This window comes from Ambystoma mexicanum, chromosome 6p (assembly GCF_040938575.1).
Source record: "Ambystoma mexicanum isolate Mex_15411 chromosome 6p, UKY_AmexF1_1, whole genome shotgun sequence".
In the NCBI taxonomy this organism is placed as follows: Eukaryota; Metazoa; Chordata; class Amphibia; order Caudata; family Ambystomatidae; genus Ambystoma; species Ambystoma mexicanum.
In genome coordinates, this window is record NC_090935.1 from 302850969 (window position 1) to 302871920 (window position 20952).

At 45.9% G+C, this 20952-nt stretch overlaps 1 protein-coding gene across 2 annotated transcripts in view; it reads left to right on the plus strand.

Moving 5' to 3' along the window:
- The window catches only part of NEDD4L (NEDD4 like E3 ubiquitin protein ligase), a 2900454-nt gene that overhangs the window by 257102 nt on the left and 2622400 nt on the right, over window positions 1-20952 (plus strand). For both annotated transcript variants that reach the window (XM_069627054.1, XM_069627053.1), the window contains exon 2: window positions 11850-11923. In XM_069627054.1, coding sequence (XP_069483155.1) covers window positions 11850-11923 — 74 coding nt within the window. The remainder of the gene's footprint in view (window positions 1-11849; window positions 11924-20952) is intronic.

Here is a 20952-nt window from a genome sequence, read left to right on the forward strand (position 1 = left end):
TTACCACAACCAGTCTCCCATCTGCCTCCACCCGCGTCTGCAACAGCTGAAACGGGACATGTGGCGCCACCCAGGTGATCACTCCCCTGGCATAGGCCGAATATGGAGAACCCACCACAGTTACCTTCTATTTCCTGTTGATCATTTCTAACTTGTCTCGCGTCAGATGAGTTTCTTGCGGTAAAGCAATGTCATTTTTTCTGTCTCCGAAGGTATACCATCGCCTTATTTCTCTTTAGATAACATTTCAGTCCCCTAACATTCCAAGTGATTATTCTAAAATCCCCCATGGCATGACCGAATCCCTCTCCTCCACCCACCAGTGCAGTTCCGCTTCAACCGTTCGACTCTTCTATGTAGGCCCGTATTCAAACTTAAACTCCCCAAAACTATATACACAACCAACTCTCCTGCCTCCTTCCCACCCACCTCCCTACCCTTACCCAACAACACCCTCCCCAACAGTTGCCCAGCTCCATCCCTGGATCTCGGGCACCTCCACATCTAGCCCTGTCTAGCAAGTCTATACCCAGGGCTCAGTAGGGTGAAGTCGCCCTAATGGCCACTTAACTACAAATTCTCAGGGGTAGGTTGCTTCATCCCTTTGCTCCCATTTCCCATTTTATTACGCGTAATGTTAATGCTATTCAGCTCCATCATGCAATTAATTCACTGTATTCCAGTCCAGCCGGAGCATAAGGTCCAACGGCTACAAAATGTCAATCGAATCTCCCATGTTCCCATGACAGGGCCACCCTCCCGCTTATTCCCTCAATGTCCTCACTTGTCATGCTCCTTACTATCTCATTCAGCCTCCTGTTCCGGGCAGCCCTGCAGATCCAGCAACGATGCCGTCTCCTCTGGGGTGTCAAAAAACAGCGCTCTGCTCTTGTGCAACACCTTTAGTTTTGCCGGGTATAGAAGCATATATTTGATGCCTGCCGTGCGCAGCCTCCTCTTGACGGCCACATAGCTATACCGCTGCCTCTGCACCAGCATCGTGTAATCCGGGTATGCTGTGATGTTGGTGGCTGCTCTCTCTATTGTTCGGCCCTTATGAAAATACTCCAGGATCTTCTCCCTGTCTCTATAGTTCAGAATCCTCACGATTATCGGCCTCGGCGGGGCTCCAGGTCATGGATTTCTTACCAGGGCTCTATGCGCATGCTCAACGGTGAACCCCTGTGAGAGCTTCTCTGCTCCTATCTCCTGGAGGATCATATTCTCCACATAGTTCATGGGGTCCTGGCCCTCTTCTCCTTCGGGCAGGCCAACTACCCGTATGTTCATTCTCGCCCTTCCCTCCACTTCTTCAACTCGATTCTCGAGGTTTCCGACCTGCTGTTTTAAAACGTGGACCTCTTTTGCGTTGTTCGTGCTGACATCTGTGTTAACCTTCACTGCGCTTTCCAGGCCACTCGCTCTCTCTCCCAGCGCTCCACCATCTTGTCGCAGCAGGGTGACTTAAAATTCCCACAGCGCCAATTTTGTTCTCCAGGGCTGTCCGCCATAGCTGCGCCCCACTTGCTGCTCAGTTCCGTTATGGCCGCAGGGACCTGACGGTTATCTCCTTCTGAGGCGCCATCTGTGGGGGCCACACCCGTGCTTTGTGCCACTGTTGTAGGGGTCCGCTGCGGGTTGTTAAGACTTGGCTCTCAGTCCTTTCACTGACATCACGCAATCCTCCTGCGTGTCTGGGTCCAGCTATTCAGTGTCGTTGAATCACTCCCAGGTCCTCCGGGTGCTGGGGCGTCAGCCTCAGCAGGCTGCGTTATGTTGCGGCGCGTGAAATTGGGTTTCAGATGGATTGTGTCCTCCCACGTTACTCTTCTGCGTACAATTCTCCATGCGCAATCAGCTTAAGTCTAAGGGTCCCGCATTCCGCTCAGCCTTCCCTGCCACGGTGTTTCAGGCCCTCAGGAAGTCCAGCGCCACACATCCGCCTCAAAGGGGGGGGTTTCTCCTGGTCGCCTGTGTCTGGACCGGACCACCCCTGCTTCCTGTGTCACGGTCCTCTAGCGATCGTTCAGGCACCTCCGGTTTCCACCTCTAATCCCGGTTCAGCTGCCAGTGTCTGACTCCTCGTGAAGCTGCTGCTCCTGCTGCGTTGTTTCACATCAACTAGGAACCCCACCAGTCCAGCCACGATACCACCTTGCATCCGTTTTGCGAGCCTCTGGTCTCCCGACTGATTGCCTGCTCCGTCGAGCGCCTGGGTCCATGCCCCGGGAGCGCTCGTTTACCAGCACACAGTTTTGTTTCTACAACTCTTCCTTACGTTGGCCTGTCTGGTCATATGTAGATTTTCAGAGTTTGGGTATGTTCCTGTTATGGTATGTCATGCGCTCACACGCATCAGCCACCAATTTATTTTCATTACCCCCTCTTTGCCTTGTGAGGGGATACAGAGGCGCTCCACCTCCTAGATTACCCCCAGTCCACCATCAATCCACAGGGTCATTCATGTGTAGCTGTAATACGCCAGTATTTCAGTGCAGGACTCCCCCAGGTGGTAGTCTCAGAATGCGGTATGACGGAGGGTCTGCCTGCGCACTGCGCCTCACACGGCTCTCTGCTATATCCGTGCGCATCCACCAGCCAGCTACTGACTGCCTCCTGTAGATGCGGTATGCTGGTCTTTGCTCCGCTGCATTAAACAATCTGCCGGGGATCCCGCTTCGGTACTCACAGCACCCGTCTCGGGAGCTCACGGCCCCGGGCTTGCACTAGGTATATGTTGCAGCGGCAGCCCACTGTTTTGTAGGGTCGGCCGCTGCTCTCCGACTCCGCACATAGTAAGCACCACTCCTCCGTTCTATTTTCCGTTCCGTATGACCGGGCATTAGTGGGCACACGCGCTCGATGTGCGCCTCCGGTGTATCACTGTCCACGACTATGCTAGCAGAGGGGACACGCCGTTAGCAGCTGCCAGCAGCAAATAAATGTCATTTTGTGCATCCGCTTCCACAATGTGTTACTGTAGCCTTCCGACGGAGATGGCAATTCTATTATAGGGACGCACCCCTCGGGATCCCTTTGTTCTCAGCTACCACCGCCATTTTGATGTTTCTCTCGCGGCTGATCTTGTAAACACAATGTATCCGTCTGGCTGTTCCTCGGCCTCCAGCGTGCTGCCAGCTATCTCATGCTCTGCCCGATGCCTTCCCACGCCTTTCCATGTAGTTTGTAGCTATGATCGGGTATAGTGGTATGCGTTTGCATTCGGATCTGGTCGCCCGATCACGGGGCACACCGGGATCGCAGCCTATTCCATGGCTGCCCAAGTCCCGCCCCTGAATTTAACGTTAATTTTGTTCTATCGATGTTAATTGACGGGTATGCACATTAGTATTTTATGGTCTAAAATAAAACTGTGTTTTGTGATTTGAAGTGTTTTGATGGTGTATTTTAGGTCTATGCACTTTAATTGAGTAAAGCATGTATAAAGGAATTGAAGTTTGGTAATAACAGCGCTTAGCAGCAGGTGTAATTCAGCCGAGTGCTTTATAAAATACACATTATCCATCTGGGAGCTTTGGAAGCCTGTTGGTTTGAACCAGTAAAAGAATACATGGAAAAGGAGAAAGGAACGGTGTAGGAACGAGGTGAAAATGAGAGAAATGGGAGGAGAGAAGTGAAGGAAAGCGAGTGGGGAGAATGTGGTTTAGGGTAAAGTTAATCTGAAGAATTTGTGGAAAGAGGAGGTGGGTCCCGTAACTGACAGATATTAATGAAACATATTTGTGCCTGACAAACTAAAAATATTGCCCATTTAACCTATTTTAGTTTCTGGCCACTTTACTTCAGTGACTTCTTGTTTTGTACAGCAATGTCTTCCCTAACCCTGGCTCTTGTACATCAATCCAGGATCGTGTGGTGGTGGGGAACTTTGCAGAACCAATTCATTTATCTGTTCTAATTAAACATGCTAAATAAAACAACATGCATAGAAGAACCAATTAAGAACCTTAAGAGCGGCATTTCTGTTTACACTTCATTTTTTATTAATGTTTCATTTGCTTCCTATGCCAAAAGAAGCTGCGTGTGCAATTAGTTTGATGCTACATTCTGTAGATTATGCACCTTAGTTAATAAAGTAATTTTACAGAAAATGCTTTGTTTCCTTTTCTGTTTTTACACTTATAACATATTGTTGTGAATGTAATTATGAATATTAAATGTGCTGTCTCTGGTTAATGAATAAGCACATATTTGTACAAGTATACTTGTACACTTACAACTGAACTATATGGCCAAAAAGGATCATTAAGATAGGATTATCAGTCACACAAAATTGTGGTTAAAGACCTTCAGTGACTCAACCATCTTTAACCTGGCAATTCAATTATTATTATGGTATTTATTGAGCATGGCCCTAGTTTGGGAAGCAACAGAGCGCTTTACAATCATAGGGAGAAGAACACAGTGAGTGAAGCAGAGCTAAAAGAACCAGGGAGCTAACGGGGGAAGGTGGGCAATTGGTAGCATGGGGGCTAGAGGCGGAGAGACGGTCTCGCTTTTCTCACCCCCATTGGGAGTTTCACTTCGTTCAACCCCCTCCTCCTGTGGAGTTTGGTTTGTCTCCCATACACTACAAACCCATAAACACCCCCCTTGTCTTGTGGGATTTGGTTTGTCTCCCACCCCCTTGTGAGGGGTTTGGTTTGTCTCATTCCCCCGGGGTGGGGATTGGTTTGACACTGTGGTTTGGTTTGTCTCTCCCCCTCACCTGTGTGGTTTGGTTTGTCTCTCCCCCTCACCTGTGTGGTTTGGTTTGTCTCTCCCCCTCACCTGTGTGGTTTGGTTTGTCTCTCCCCCTCACCTGTGTGGTTTGGTTTGTCTCTCCCCCTCACCTGTGTGGTTTGGTTTGTCTCTCCACCTCACCTGTGTGGTTTGGTTTGTCTCTCCCCCTCACCTGTGTGGTTTGGTTTGTCTCTTTCCCTCACCTGTGTGGTTTGGGTTGTCTCTTTCCCTCACCTGTGTGGTTTGGGTTGTCTCTTTCCCTCACCTGTGTGGTTTGGGTTGTCTCTTTCCCTCACCTGTGTGGTTTGGGTTGTCTCTTTCCCTCACCTGTGTGGTTTGGGTTGTCTCTTTCCCTCACCTGTGTGGTTTGGGTTGTCTCTTCCCCTCACCTGTGTGGTTTGTCTCTCCCCCTCAGCTGTGTGGTTTGGTTTGTCTCACCCCATCGGCTGTGTGGTTTGATTTGTCTTCCTCCCCATCCCCTTTGAAGGTTTGATATGCCTTCACCCTCCTCCCATGCTGAATATCGGGTGGCTTATGTTCCAGCCTGCTCTGCTCGACTGGGCGCTCCTGGTTCATGAGCCGGGCAAAGGCTGTCTGCGTCCTATGGGCTCGGCCGCCGTCCGTCTGCCATGCCGGATGAGACAACGGTCACCTGCCACACCTTCCAGAAAGAAGCTGCATCTTTCCAGCTCAGCAGCTGTCTTCTTGTTTTTCATTTCTGATTCTCTTTATCCTCCCCTCTGCCAGGGATGATACTACCCCTGTTATTTTGTTTCCAGCGAGTACTGTGCATACAGAGGGTTAGAAACCACATCACCCAGTTTCAAGTCACCATATGGTTTATCACCCATCTAACCAGCAATGACAGGGATTTTGCGGATGGGGTGGATTACTTATATCCCTGTCTGGTGATCTCCTGTCTAATTTGGAGTCACTGCAGTGGGACCCCCCCCTTGCCCGGTCCCGAAGTGGGTGTTAAGTTTGGAAAGTTTGGGGGAGGTCAGAGTCATACCAAAAGTTTCACTTGGAGATATGCTTCAGACCGATTCTCATGACGGGGGCAAGGATGTCCAGAGTGTTGATCGAAAGATAGATAGTGAGGGCTCTGTCAGAGTGCGAGTCAGCCGCAGGAGAAGCAGAGAAAGTAGCGCAAAGGCATCCACTGACGCACGCTTCATGGGCCGAATGAACGAGAAGGTAGGTGGCAGTGCTGTGGTAGGTGTAGACTGAGGGACATTTTTAGGTGAGAGGAGAGCAGAAAGTGGTCAGTCCAAGAGAGGAGTGGTGAGGGGGTTAGAGAGAGGGATGTCTAAAGAGAAGAGAACATCCAGGGTGCGACCGGGAAAGTGTCAGACCAGGGGGTAGAATGGAAAGCGAGAGTCGCAGAGGTTGCGCAATAGCCCAAATTAGAAGCATCCAGGTTGATGTTGAGGTATCCAAGGAGGAGAAGTTGAGAGGTAGAGGCAAAGAGAGGTGAGAAGCGGAGAGGTCAGTCCACTGAGAGGAGGCCAGGTGGCCTGTAGATGGTGACCAGTCAGTGAGAGGGCAGGGGAGATGGAGAGCCTGCATACCAGGCATTCAAAGGAGGAGTAGCCCTGCGTATGAATGTCAGAAGCAGGGACCCACTCCGGAATGATCAGGGCTATTCCACCTCCATGTCTGTTCTGGGTTTGGAGAGGATCTTGGAGCCATCAGGGAGGAGTGTCAAAACCTGTGACAGAGCTGACCATGAATCAGGTCTCGCGAGAGCAAGGACGCACAGGTCAAGTTCTTCGAGGAGGTGTCAGAGGAGTGTTTGACAGCGGAGCTAGAGTTAAGACTAGCGTCGTGGAGCATGTTGTCACATTTGATTGACTTCCAGGGTGGGGTACAGGCTTGAAGTACAACCAGCGAAGGAGGTGGAGGAGCCCGAGGGTGGTAAGAGGGGGGTAGCAGGAGGTGGTGTAATAGCCAAAGGAGGAGGAAGCCCTGGACCAAGACGGTGCCATTCAAATAGACAGTAATGGTGATCTTGGAGGAGTTGAACGAAGCCAAGAGGGCCTCTGAGTGACACCATTAATGGGAGAGGAAGAGATAGAGAGCCAAGACCATATCAGGGGTCGTAGGTCTGGTGAGGGAACAACAAAGACGATGTTGATGAGTCTGTTTCGAGGATGCACTGATGTAGGTATCGGCGACGGGGAGGCCTGGATTGGAGATCAGGATGTCCCTCTTGAACTAATTCCTTCCAGACTTAGTGAGAGGGATAGGATAGGAGATGGAGATAGCTAAGCTTTATATAAGATGACTTTTGGTTTGATCTTGTTGGAGCGAACTTGCGACTTTATTAGCTGTACTACTAATTCCCTGGTAGCGCACCTTCTCTCAGCATACTCTGCTGTAGGTTGTCAGCTGTGTACCTCTTGCAGGTTTTTTTTCCCCCTGTTTGACGATACTTTCAATGTAAAGTTCAGGTTGGCATCCCACCACACTTAAGAGTGCCTGGGCGAGTTCCCTTAACTGTCACAGAATGCCCTTGTGATATTTGACCACCAGTGCGGCACCAAAGCATTTTCTGTTCTATTGTACATTAAACATGCCTTGGGAGTTAAATACCTGTAACCATGCTTTTAGTGGGTTGGAGATTGAAAACATCCCTCATAATGTGACAAGATACACCCTCCTCAACTACATGGATGAAATGTGTTTATGCTCTCCGGATCCTCAGACTGACTTGGTTCACTGTGCAAGTTCTGGATCAAGTTGTACGAGAATAAGCCATACTTTCATTGCTTTTTTTTATTTGTTTTTGTTTCCATTTGTTAATACGTTGGATTTATATCATGCTATTTGTATGTTTTGTAGTGGCTTGTTTTTTTCCCTTGCAACAATAATGACTTGATATTTATTGGTGATTTTTGTAAGGTGCCTAATGTTAAAAACATTACAAAAAAGAATGTGGTCGGAAGTGCATTCTATGAGTTGAGCCACACGTAGCATCTTCTGTTGAAAGTTGGGTGAACTTAATGGTTTTTTAATAAAGCTGGTATTCCCCCAAACCAAATGTTTCTAGGTTCTAAAGCCTTTTGATATGTTCGAAATACTTCAGCATTATAATAGGAGGGAAATAGTCTGTACATAATTTATTACGATGATGCGAGTTTCATTTTATCCTATCATTTAGAAATCCAAATTTCTTTTGACGATTTGATTGTAGGGCTGAGGTGGACAAACTCGGAGTAAAAATCAAGGTATGCTTAGTAAATAGTTGGAGGGTTCACAAATGCTTTGTATCGGCCCACTCCATGGAAACCTAGGTTTAGATTTCATTGGAAGGGACGCCACACAGCAGAGCAGTAGCAGGTGTGAAGTTAGATTAGATATACATGGCTGCACTTGTCACCTGTTGGTATATTTATGTACTCAACAGTCTGGTAAAAGTGCTATGCATAGCCATTGCTTGGACTTCCTAAAAAGCAATGTATACGTGAATTGAATTTGTGGCGGAATCTAAGACTAACACTCTGATCCCAGAAGCTGCAAATGAGACATTTTGCAATCCTTGCATACAGTGTTTAACCACTCACCCAAGCTTGTTCTCGTCACTAAAGCACTTCGGCTGATTGAGATAAATTACCCCAAGTCCTTCAAATCCTGAGGTGGCACTGATTTGTTAATATTGTTTCCTGAATGCATTATATTCATTTTACTTTTGTGCATTGCCACATGGAATACAGAGGAGCAGAGATAGTATTCAGATTTATCTCGTTTTCTCCTTTCTCATGGCTGCTATTATTGCTCAGATATCTTACTACGAAGATCCAGGTGTATACACTTGGCAATGCACACCTGTAAGGAAATGGCCCGCTTGTACACGTTAATGGTCACACATTACACCCGCCTTACAAAAGTGATTCTGATTATTTTCTCTGTATTCTTTCGGAGATGGTGACAATTGTCAATTAAATATCTACTTTGACTGAATGGAATGAAGATGATCGAAATTACATCTGTAATTTATGCAAAGATTAATTCATGTTCAAACCTTCAATTATCATCCAACTTCTCCTCTGAAAGACAATTTCAAACTGCAGACCGTTTCCAGAAACAACCATTTCACTTTTCTCCCAGGAACAAATGTCACTTGGACTTTATCTGCAAGTAGCATGAACACGTGTTGGAAAAATGTCATCGTCAGCATCTACCAGATACACAGGCTCCAGTCTACTTTAAACTTTAGGATATAATGGGTATCCTGAGCCTGTTTCCTGTAGCTCCTGTTTCCTGTAGCTCCGTAGCTCTGAACAGATCGAGCATTTGAGTTGAAAGCTCTGAACTGACAATTATTAAGGCATTATACTTGTATGCAAATAATTGGCTTGAATAAAGTGCATGATGTGTGTGCTTGATGCCTGAGCATCTGGAGCACCTAGATTTATTCAGAGGTTATACAAAGTCTTTCAGTGGTCCTCATAGCTCTCTTCTTGGTAACCTTGCTGGGACATAGCCTTAACCCTGCAAAAGGTACTGAAGAGTGTAACATGCAGGCAGTGAGGATCACAAAAATAGATTGCTCGCATTAGCTAGAAACCATTAGACATTTTAAACGCACTAATACCCCAATAGAGTTTCCACATCTTTCACCATTCAATAATGGCCTTAGGAGCTTTTTTTGGGGGTGCAGCAATTAAAGTTTCATAGTTGAAAAGTCCAAGAAAATCCCTTTGTGTCTAAGTTTAAATCAGGTTCAGACTGTTAAGGGGATCACCCAAAGTGCCGCAACAATTGGGACACGTGCCACACTGAAGGGGATGGTCCTGATGAAGTAAAAAAAATCTGTTGGCACAACTGCTGATTGTGATTTAGAAGCTTTGCAGTAAAATAATGTCCCATGTGCGCATGTAAGAGTCTTGTGCAGTGTTCATGGGCGCCAGCTGATGTGTCTGGTTTTTCCGATTTATTGTCTCCTGTTTATTTTCAGTAGGAGCAAATTGTCTGTGAACATCACAATTTCGGCATAGTCTTTACAAACTACAAGCAAATTAGATTGTACTTCGTGGTGCTGAATCTTGAGGTTTCAAAATGCTGTGGTTTGAAGCTGGTGTTAAGGGTCAAAGCGGAAGCAAGGTCCTCCAATCAAAGCTGAAGATTTCCCAGATTTCCCCTTGGGTTCTTTACAGATTCAGGGTAGTTAAGTCTTGTAACTCCTTGTTGTTCAATATGCATACACATTTTAGACTTGCCCAGGACAATATGTTTTGATTACTGCCTTGGAAGACTAGTTATTACCAGTTTCCTGAAAGCAAAGACAAAACACCAACATGAAGTTTTGAACTGGCATTGTCTAGTGAGAGAGACAATGTGTTGCTGTCTTGTGGCCCTGACACGGGTCCCTGCAAAGTGTCTCATGCATCTAGGCACAGTGCTTCAAGAGACTTGGCAAGTGGACTTCTCATGAAGGCCATTGATTTTGGGCTGGCAGTTTGTTTTCTCTATTTGAGGAACTGAGGTATCCCAGATACCAGCCACTACTGCTTTAGTATTAGTTTAGCTCTTCAAGTGGATAATTGGTTCCAGTGCTTCCATTTCACTGCAGAGTAGGTACAACTGATCTGATCAGAAGACATGCATATTTTATTGAAAAAAAACATTTTTTTAGACCATAAGAGCGTTCTTGCTGGTAAAATGGCACAATAACTTAAAGATGATTGAATTGCTGTGGTGCACATTAGCCATATTTTTGCTCCAGCACTGCTGTGATACATTCAGTATTGAAACTACTAAATGCACCAATTTAGGGGTCTTGCAAAAAAAATGGTCTGTGCGAACTCTGGGACCTCCAGAAACTAAATAAAGAACCCCCCCTGCTCTCCCTGGCTCCCCCCTATCTCTCTCTTTGCCCCCCTCTCTCTCTGGCTCCCCCCCTCTCTCTCTCTCTCTGCCCCCCTCTCTCACCCTCCCCCTCTCTCTCTCTGTGGCTCCCCCTCTCTCTCTCTCTCTCTCTCTCTCTCTGGCTCCCCCCCCTCTCTCTCTCTCTCTGGCTCCCCCCCCTCTCTCTCTCTGGCTCCCCCCTCTCTCTCTCTCTGGCTCCCCCCCTCTCTCTCTCTGGCTCCCCCCCCTCTCTCTCTCTCTCTGGCTCCCCCCTCTCTCTCTCTCTGGCTCCCCCCTCTCTCTCTCTCTCTGCCCACCCTCTCTCTCTCTGCCCCACCCTCTCTCTCTCTGGCTCCCCCCACTCTCTCTCTCTCTGGCTCCCCCCACTCTCTCTCGCTCTCTCTCTCTCTCTGGCTCCCCCCTCTCTCTCTCTCTCTCTCTCTCTGGCTCCCCCCTCTCTCTCTCTCTCTCTCTCTCTCTCTCTCTCTCTGGCCCGCCCCTCTCTCGCTCTCTGGCTCGCCCCTCTCTCGCTCTCTGGCTCGCCCCCCTCTCTCTCTCTCTCTCTGGCTCGCCCCCCTCTCTCTCTCTGGCTCCCCCCCTCTCTCTCTCTCTCTGGCTCCCTCCCTCTCTCTCTCTCTGGCTCCCCCCTCTCTCTCTCTCTGGCTCCCCCGCCTCTCTCTCCCTGGCTCCCCCCTCTCTCTCTCTGGTTCCCCCCCTCTCTCTCACTGGCTCCTCCCCTACTCACTCTCTCTCTGGCTCCCCCCCTACTCCCTCTCTGGCTCTCCCCCCTTCTCTCTCTGGCTCTCCCCCCTTCTCTCGTTCCCTTATCTCTCCCTTCTCTCCCTTTTGGTAGTCCAATAAATAACAAAAACTTGCAATTGTATGATATGGCCCATCTAATCTAGAAACTTTTTTATTCCTATTTTTAAAACTAGTGACCAAATATGACCTGAGATTTTAATGCAGAATTGGGGTAGCATTTAACTTCAACTAACCTTTTCCCCATTTGTTACTGACACCAAATCCCTAGCTGGCATACTTCCAATTCAGAGATGATCTTCAGTGGATGATATTGGAGTTTGCAAAAACATTGCATTGCTTTGATGGTACTTTATTAAACGTGTTAAAAAGCCTATTCTAAGCAGGTTAATGTCTACACGGATCAGGATTCCTGTCCGTAGTTCGTTCTACTTGATATCTTTTTCTAATTCCTTTCCAGGGAAGTACTCTAATCTATTTTTGCTTATGTTTGGTAGGATGAATCTCGCATCCTCCGAGTGAAGGTTGTTTCAGGAATTGATCTTGCAAAGAAAGATGTATTCGGAGCCAGGTATGTCATAAGGTTGTTAATAAATATTGGATTTTTGTTACCATGTGAGCCGATGTTGGCTTTAAATACAGATGCAATAGTGAAATTGTTCATTATGTACCACGTTAGAGTATGTTTTTTCAAAGTAATGTTATCCTTCTGCTGGAGAATAAAATACCTTGAATAGTTTTAATATTTTATTAAAGGTTAACTTCATATATTGTTCAATTAAATAATATTCCCCAATATTGTAGTAATTTTCATAGATCATACAACCTCAAGTTCAATCATTAATATCTTGGCTTTGGCAGAAGAAGAATCCAGTGCAGCCCCTGGCAGTTCGCAATATAGATAATTTGTCACCCAGACCTCGGAAACCTCTACCATTATAAAGATTAACATTACAGATATTTATAGGAAAATCAAACTAATTATTGACATGGAGTAGAGGGAAAGATCCCTCTTATACTGGGCAAACACATTCTTGGTTTTCTTCTCAGAAGTTTATTATATGTGGGTGACAGATTAACTCGAACAGATGCTTCCTTGACTGAGTGATCTGATCCATTGTATTCCATAGATTTTGTAATCTCATTTTCACTTCTGTTGCTTTATTCCAGTAAACAGCTTGTGTACCTTTCAATGGTATTGGGAGTCAATGGATATGTGTGCCCCATCCGGAGCCTAAGATGTAATGTAGACTCTTCTGTATCCTCACTAAAATAGTGAGAGTCAAAAAGGCATCTTGACTCCTGTTAAATCTTTATTTTAAGCAAATACCTTCACTTCCATATTCAACGAAATTCAAATTCAGCATATTCTGGCTTGCAGCATTGATCTGATCTGTGTATTTCTGTCTTGTGCATTACGGTGTAACAAACCACCTATATAGCAGCATTTTCCAGGCTTTTTATTTTGAATACTGGTACATTTGTCATCTTTTCCTAGAAACATTTCACGTAAATGAGGAGGTGAACACCAAGTTCAGTCGGCCAAACTATTGCCATGATTCAAAACCTGAAGGGGGAAATGTGGTTAAAAAGGGGCTCAGTGAAGACCTACATTATGGTCAAATGAACAGACCATTTCCACAATAGTTAAAGGGGCTTTCTTCGAGTGGAGAAAAATGCAATAGGCATGTTCTGAACATAGATTTATTTTAAAAATAAGTGCAAGCCTTCAAGTTCACTAACTGGGAACTAGTAACCGAAGGATTGTTATTGGATCATTATCCAATTTAATCTCTATGGCGTAATTCTGTATGATGTAGTTAGAAGACATTCTTTTAAATAGAACCTAACTGGGTTAAATTCTTTCTCTTGGCAGGTAAAAAGCTGTATCTAGTTGCAGGGACCATGTTGCTTTAAATGCGTATCTGCTGTGTGGGGACGTTGAGATTTTATATAGGCAATACTGTCTCTGTAGGAATGTTTCTCTTCAGAAAAGTTCTCTACCTTGTAATTATATTGTGCCTACAATTCCTAAGTATGATCAGACATTGTTTTTTTGCATAGGTCACCATCAAGGTGTCCGATCTCATGAGCCAAAAGGATTCCATCATTTTAATAGGCTGCCCGTTTTAGTTGGTCTTCTCCTAGTGTCTCCTTGACATTAAGCAGCCAATGAACATGGACTAAAAGACCATTCTCATTTTCTTTCTTTTTTTACTTTTACCAACATATGTCTATAGCAAAGACATGAAACCTGTGCTGCCATAATCTTCCCTTTGAAAATTGTTAAATCTACCTCATACAGCACATATTCCATTATATGCCACTATGCTCTAAATATCGCCATTGCATGATGCATACAAAAGTAGTTTTTGACCTGGGAATAGAATGTATAATAAATACTGGCTTATTAGTTTATGGCAGGTTTTGCTGACTGGAAAACCTTAATAGATGAGGGAGACTTTAAATTACTGTATAGCGTTGATGATCAGTTGAAGTCGTATTAGACCTTTGTAAAGTCTTACTGTATGAAACGTTTCCTATGTGCTAATGCATATTGGACTTTAACACCAGATGTTTGCATTAAAAGGATTATACTGAATCTTACTTCTATGCAGCAGTCAGTCTCTCTCTCCATCCTTGCTCTTTTTTTATGTTGGCATGTCAGAATTGATGTATGTCCATAGTTGAACTGTCTATCCAGAGGTAAACATTTTTGTAAAGTTGCTAATCAAGAAACCACTGTAGAGAAACGCACTTATTCCATGAATATTAATTTACTATTTTAAGGAGTCTGATAAGCATCCACCATTATTTAATTCCAGTTGGAAATGCGTAAGATTTCTCTAGATGCATACTAGCTACAAACATGATCTCGTGCAGTACATATTGCAGTTTAAGAAGATTAGAAGGGTGCAGTAAAAAAAAAACGGTTATTAGAGCAAGACTAGGTAGAAACAAACATTTTCCAAACCCTATTTCTTGGGATTTACTTTGGAAAAAATAACTTCAACTAGTTTACATTTTTTGTTTCGATGGTTAATATATGAAGGACTGTTCTTATGGACTAACTTTTTGCATTGTTCTGCTAATTGTAAAGTCATTCCCAATTGCAGGCTTTGAGCTTGTTTTCCAAATTCTACACCATCTGGGCTCGCATCTGAAGAAAGCCATTTTCTTTGGTCTTTCTCATTCACCCTCACCATTTGATGACCACAATCTTGCCAGTTTATGGCTGATCATTTTCAATATTTCAGAGGATTCCCAATGGAATCTTTAGACAGATTAATGCTCTCGTCCATGTATGAGGACTGAAGACCTGCTGTGTTCTGGGGATTGAGACACACACTGTGAACAGAAAGGATTGCACACTACATGGTTACTTTGTATGCTTGTTTACATTGCATATACTTAGATTTTAGGGCAAATAGAAAGATTTGCATAGAATTACAAAACTCTTTAGGTTCACTGCAAAAGCTGGTATTTAAACAGATATCGAGGTGCCAAGGTCAGCAGCTTAACCTCTACGGAACCACATCTCCACATTAAAGTGTAATATAATTGAGGCCCATTGACAATTAAATAGTGGCTTTTGACTGGACGGCATTTGCCTTGATAATTAAGAATACACAATTGCTAGATGGACAGGTAGTGACAATAGCAAAAAGCCAGCCTATGATATTTGAGCAAACTGAAAACTATTAGTAATCTAATTCAACAGGTACGGGTGGCCTGTGACTAACCATGCACAGCTCCTCCTTTTTTCATGGAAGGGATCCTGTACTTACTGGATGGGGTCCAGATAAGATTTTGGGTTGGAAATGTTTTACATCATACTTTGTGTAGTTGGGAATATATTTTCAGGAGTGAAAAATAATTCCCATTCCCAATCCGGGTACTCGGCAAGTACAAATGTTTTCAGGGGTCAAAAGGTCAAGTTACAGGCTACTAGCCAGCCATAAAGTTACTTGCAACCTCAATTCTATACACAGCACACTTTCTTACTTGCCAAGAGTCAATTAGAACTAGCTAGTGGTGAGTACAAATATAACACTGATATTTTTATACTGAAAGACGTCCTTTTGTAATCAAAACTTCTTTGTGCCATTAATTGAAATGAAAGCACTTTTTAACCTTAAAATGCTCTTCAAATCAGGCACCAATAATTGCACTGATCTGCTGTTGACATTGATCTGAGCATATTCTTTATTGGTGGACGCACAGGACAACTTCCTATATCTTAATTATTTTTTTTAATTGATTGAAAGAAATACAATTTAATTTTCTTTACCACGAATCTTACTCTAAATTTAGGTGTAGGTGAGAAAGTTTGCACAGAAGGGGAATTCTACCCATCATCCTGACCCTTTTTTTATTTTTTATGGTAGCAAGGGGCTGTGATAAGGTGTACCTAAATTCAGAGTAACTCCAATATGTTGCAGTAGTGTATTCGGGGCTGATGCCACATAATCTGGCAATGTATTTGTCTTCTAAAAATCTTGGTGTCCACTGTGGTTAGAGCGGACTTTGATTTGGACTACTGGGCTCATGGGAAGAAGCCGAACACACTAAATATATGCAAACAACCCATACTGTGTGAGAAACCTAAGGGTAACCTCACACCTACTCCCCTTGGATCCACTTTACAGGTGGTCAGAGAAAGGTCTTTGCTTTTGGATACTGACCCTGGTGCTGGAGATGCGAGGGATGATCACCTGGGTGGGCGTTACTTGGGGATTGGGGAGAGGATATCCACAAGTGAGGCATATCCCCCCTTTTCTAGTGAGAACCAACCTTACCATCCCCTTTCCTTTATAGGTTGTTGTAAACCATCTCGCCTAATTTTTCCTCATTCATACCATTATAGTACTGGAACGAGGAAGAGAGGACTAAGAGTAGTGAACACTAACCGGTCATTTCACCACTTTGGTACTGGGACGAGGAGGAGGCCTGATGACTGCTTTAAGGCTCAGGCATGTCCCAATAACTATGGTCAGGCAAGTTAAACAAAGTGTTCATTCCTGCAACCTGTTAAATGGTGAAAGACGGTTGTCTTGTGTTCCCCGTTGGGAGTGGGGAACACAAATGCTGCCGACCGCTGCAGGAAGAACTGGTGGGGGTGAGCGCTGCTCGCCAGAGCTCCTCTGGAGTGAGGGGAGCGAGCGAGAACTCAGAAGTGAGACCAGAGTGCCTGGAGGAGCACCACACACCAGTGAGCAACAGGCAAGGTTCAATCAGACCGCGGCACTCCAGGAACATGGTGTGGGTTGCGGTGCATGCTGAATAAGCAAGAATAGTCTAAAAGGGTCTCTAGACCAAAAAGTGACATTTTATGTCAGAAAATTAGTTTATCGCATTAATGAAATTGAAAGTGAAATGCATTTTGTGAAAGAGATGAATTTAAAGACACAGCATTTGCAAGCCAAGTGAAAAGATCGAAAAGCAAAACACTATTGGACAGTGCGAGTCTCGCATGTTAAAGGCAAGAAGCCAATAAAGTGAACCAGAAATATAAATGGACTTATAGCACAGGTGCAGAAAGAAAACCTGTGTTGTCAAGGAAGTCTTATGAGAAAGAATGAACTGTTGTAGAGTGCCAAGCGTTATTGGTTGCATGACCTGTGGTGGGTGGACCGTGTGGTCCGACAACTGCGCCTAGACTGAGGAACCCTTTCTTGGAGTAAACCAAGACAAGTCGAGAGACTTGGCCCACATTGTTCAAGTGATGGGGAAAAAAAGGCATCACAAGTTGATGAGTGTGTGAATCTCAAGCCTAAAGAACTGTGTTGAACTTCGGGATGGGAGCCAAGAGAAAGCCTGGAGCTGGAAGCAGCTCAGAACTTTGATTTTAACACTGTTACTTTGGTTGCTGGCATGCCTACATTGTCTACCTTTAGTTGTAAAGGTAAGTAAAGGTTTTGGACACAGACTTTTAAGTTGAACTTACTAACTCGGACTATCCTTGGTTTATTTGTTTAGGGTAATCCCAGTTTAGTATAGGGCAAGTTAGGCCTTACACTATCCTGACGTTTAAGTTAATAAATACTTTTTTTATTTGAAATTTGAATCCGTTGTCTGTGTCTTGCTTCGTGACTCCTTTACATATGTTATTAGCAATTAGTGAGAGACCACATAAGCAATTGAGGACTAGGCTCTTTTAAGAGCTGTGAGAAACTATTATAGTGGACAGGTGGTTTGATGGGAAAATTCCTGCGTGTCCGTAGGTATTCTGTAAAGCTCTTATCCACTACCCTGTCCCCAGAGAGGAACACACTAGTGTAGACGTCGGTAGCTGAGGCAGTACTGAACAGCTAAGTAATGTCTGAAAATGCAATTGGGTTTTCAGACCAATGAGTCTGCGCCACTCTACTGTAATTTAGTTGTGGGATGTTGTCTGATGTATATTTGGGGGTAGCAGCTGAGTTATGGAAACCCTAGCATACAAACCAATGCTATGTTAAGATTAAGGCTAATGGTGTGTGATTCCAATACGAGCAATCCCCTAAAATTTTATATTCCAAAATTGGTTGAATATTTGTTTTAATGATTATGCCTCGTTACTTCGCATAGTCCATCTCCTTATTCATAATTTTGGGGGGGGGGGTCATTGTTTCATCACAATCCCTGTGGTTGCCAAGTAATGGTATGTGTTTGGTACAAAAACATATACATGCTGTGAGGTTTCTTATACTAATTGTGTTGAAGCAGGTGAGTATTCATACAAATACTTGTATAAAAACACGTGAGTGTCAATTAGAAACAGCCCGACTTCATGGCCACGAGTTCTGCCCACTGGGCATTGTCAAGGTTGATATCTGCTTAAACAAAACATAGTAACATTTTGTACAATCACTAGTAAAGCAGAAAAGCAAACCAATTGTGAGGGTAAAGAAGAAAGAAAACAAAAAATTAGTTATATTCATATATAAAGCATTGTAGAGCACCACTGAATGGCAATATGAGTCAGTAATAGGTTTATAACCTTGATGACTTGTAATGAAGCACGGTTCCTTAAATTCCACTGTTTGTGCTTGATTTCTATTATGCAATGAGTTAATATATTGCCTTTAGTGAAATGCCATGGTCTAAATGAGAGTTATATGCAAAGATATACGTTATTACTCTTACGTCACGTCCCCTTTCCTCCATAATGCATGCATGGGCGTCCCTTCCAAGGGACGGTAGACAGACCCTTTTTCAGCAGAAAATCCCAGCTTCCCCATTAAATTTAAAGTTGCGTGGGGATGCGTCCCTGGGAGTATGCGCTGCCCTGACTTCGCCCTCAGGTGCCACACCTCAGTCCCCAATTCTGCGTCGACGGGAACGGGCCAAATTCACCAATGCTCCTGGGTTTGGCTTCGGCCATGTAATTACACGTACGGATACTTCTTCTCTTCTGTCTTTTTTGTCTTATCATTCAGGTACTCGGTCCTCAGGTGTCAGGCTCCTCCCCGGCGCATGTCGACTTCTACAGGGTTCAGCCGGTGTCCATCCTGCAACAGGCTCTTTCCGACTAAAGACCCCCATGCCCTCTGCCTACAGTGCCTTTGCCCAGACCACGGCTGGCAAGCTTGTACCACGTGCAACATGCTTTCCTGTAGGGCTCTGAAGAACAGACTAGCTAGGTGGAGGGAGCACTTCGAGAGATCGCCTCCAGAGAACCTAGAGGACTTTGTCTATCATCGATCCAGGCCTAAGGTAGGGACGCTCTTTTCCAGTGCACCTCACAAGGGAGACTCCTTCCCAAGGACTCGCCCGTGCGGGAGGGACCGCCCAGGTCCTTGTACCAGCACAAGTACCTGGTCTGAATCAGCTACCGGCTGTCATGATGCCTGCTCCCGGGGAGCCGGTTCAAGCCCTGCGTCCCAGAAAGCGGACATCCAGTCCCCAAGGAAGGACCCAGCAACCCCATATAGGGGCCCTTTGGACAGTGTCCTGGCGCCTATGGCGCCAGGCTCATTATGGAAGTGCTTGGGTGCACTTACCTGATGCAGACCATGCTGCAGGATCCCGGCCTCCTTGAGACCTGAAAGGAACTACTTTACCTGTGGGACTAATTTACCATCCTGGCGTGGTCGGGGTAGGATACATACCTGATTGGAGGAAGGATACATACCTGGAACTTCTTCCAAGGCTATTTAAACCCCACCCGAACAGCCATTATGCAGTCCGTCTTCCGAACCCTGCGCATCACCTTAGAAGAGGTCACAGCAGCGCGAACCAGGCCAGCGCCTCCGTGGGAGTCAGGTGAGCGTTACACCGGCCTACAAGCCGAGGGGTCAGTAGATCCTCCCGGTGACAATGCTGAGGTACCGGAAGGTTCTTTTACAGGGTCTTTTCCCCCAGGGGCTACGCCTTCATACTGGCAACATGTCCGAGAGGGCGCCTATACACAGTTCTACCGGCAGATCCGCCGAGGGCGAAATGCCTACCGGGCCTCGGCCTGAGGAACAGGGTAGGCCCCATGATCCACACTGAAGAGTCCGGGGCGGGCCCCAGTGAGCCGAGCAACACGACGCAGGCCCGTGGAAGGCAGCTTGAAAAAATGCCCACCGGACCAGAAAGTCCAGACATCCGGTGGTCAGCGCCCCTCCAGGGAAGGCAGCAGGTGGAGGAACGTGTGTCAAGGTGGGACTGGTGTCAACCAGGTATGTGGCCTACAGCTTAACCTTCCTTCACGCATGGCAGGTTCCGGTTGCATCCATATGGGCAGAGCATGCACCTGCTCCTGCAGCCACTCGCTACCCCGTCGATCTCGCCTACCACCACTCTGGCCTGCACTGACAGGTTCTTTGAACGGTTCCTCTAGCTCATGAAATCTTCTTGGATGGGGGACATCTTCAGGGACACCATCAGACATGCTCCCACCAATGGCTCCGGCGCTGCAGGCCCCGGTGCAGACCCCCCTGGTCCCATTCAGCCTCCGGTCCAGGTGGTTCAGCAACAGACTACGGCTCCGGTCTTCACACCGCAGCCGCTGGCTACCAGCTCCCCTCCTCCGGTCCCTGACCAACAGGACCCTCGGGTGGACACAGATGAGGAGGAGGAGGAGGATCCCGACACGCCATCTTCAGCCAAGTCCTTCCACAAAGGCCTTGGCAACTCTAGCAGAGTACTTGGGCCTTCCTCAACCCGAGGTTGAGCAGAGGGGGTCCTTGCAGAAGTCCTCAATCTACGCCCCGAACAGGGATCCTGATGCAGAAGGACGTGGTCGCCTTGGCCAAATGGTTTGAACCCCATTTGGCCCAGTCTGTCAATAGGCGCCTCAACACCAAGTATAGGCAACTGGAGGGGGATCCGCTTTTGCTGTCGGTGCACCCTCAACCGCACTCTTCGGTGATTGCTGCAGCGCCTCTCTACTCCAAGCCTCAGTCGTTCTCGGCAACCCCATCTTTGGCACTTTTAGGCAAGGAAGAGAAGATCTTATGGTAAGAAGGTTTATACCAACGCCTCACTGCACCTGCTTCCATCCAACGCAGACTCCATGCAGGCAGCTGTTAACCAGAGGCTTTGGCGGGAAATAACTTCCTTCCAGAACTTCTGGTGCAGAGCCAGGCATGTTTCAAGGCGGGGCTGGCAGAAGCTAAAATGGTGGCCCAG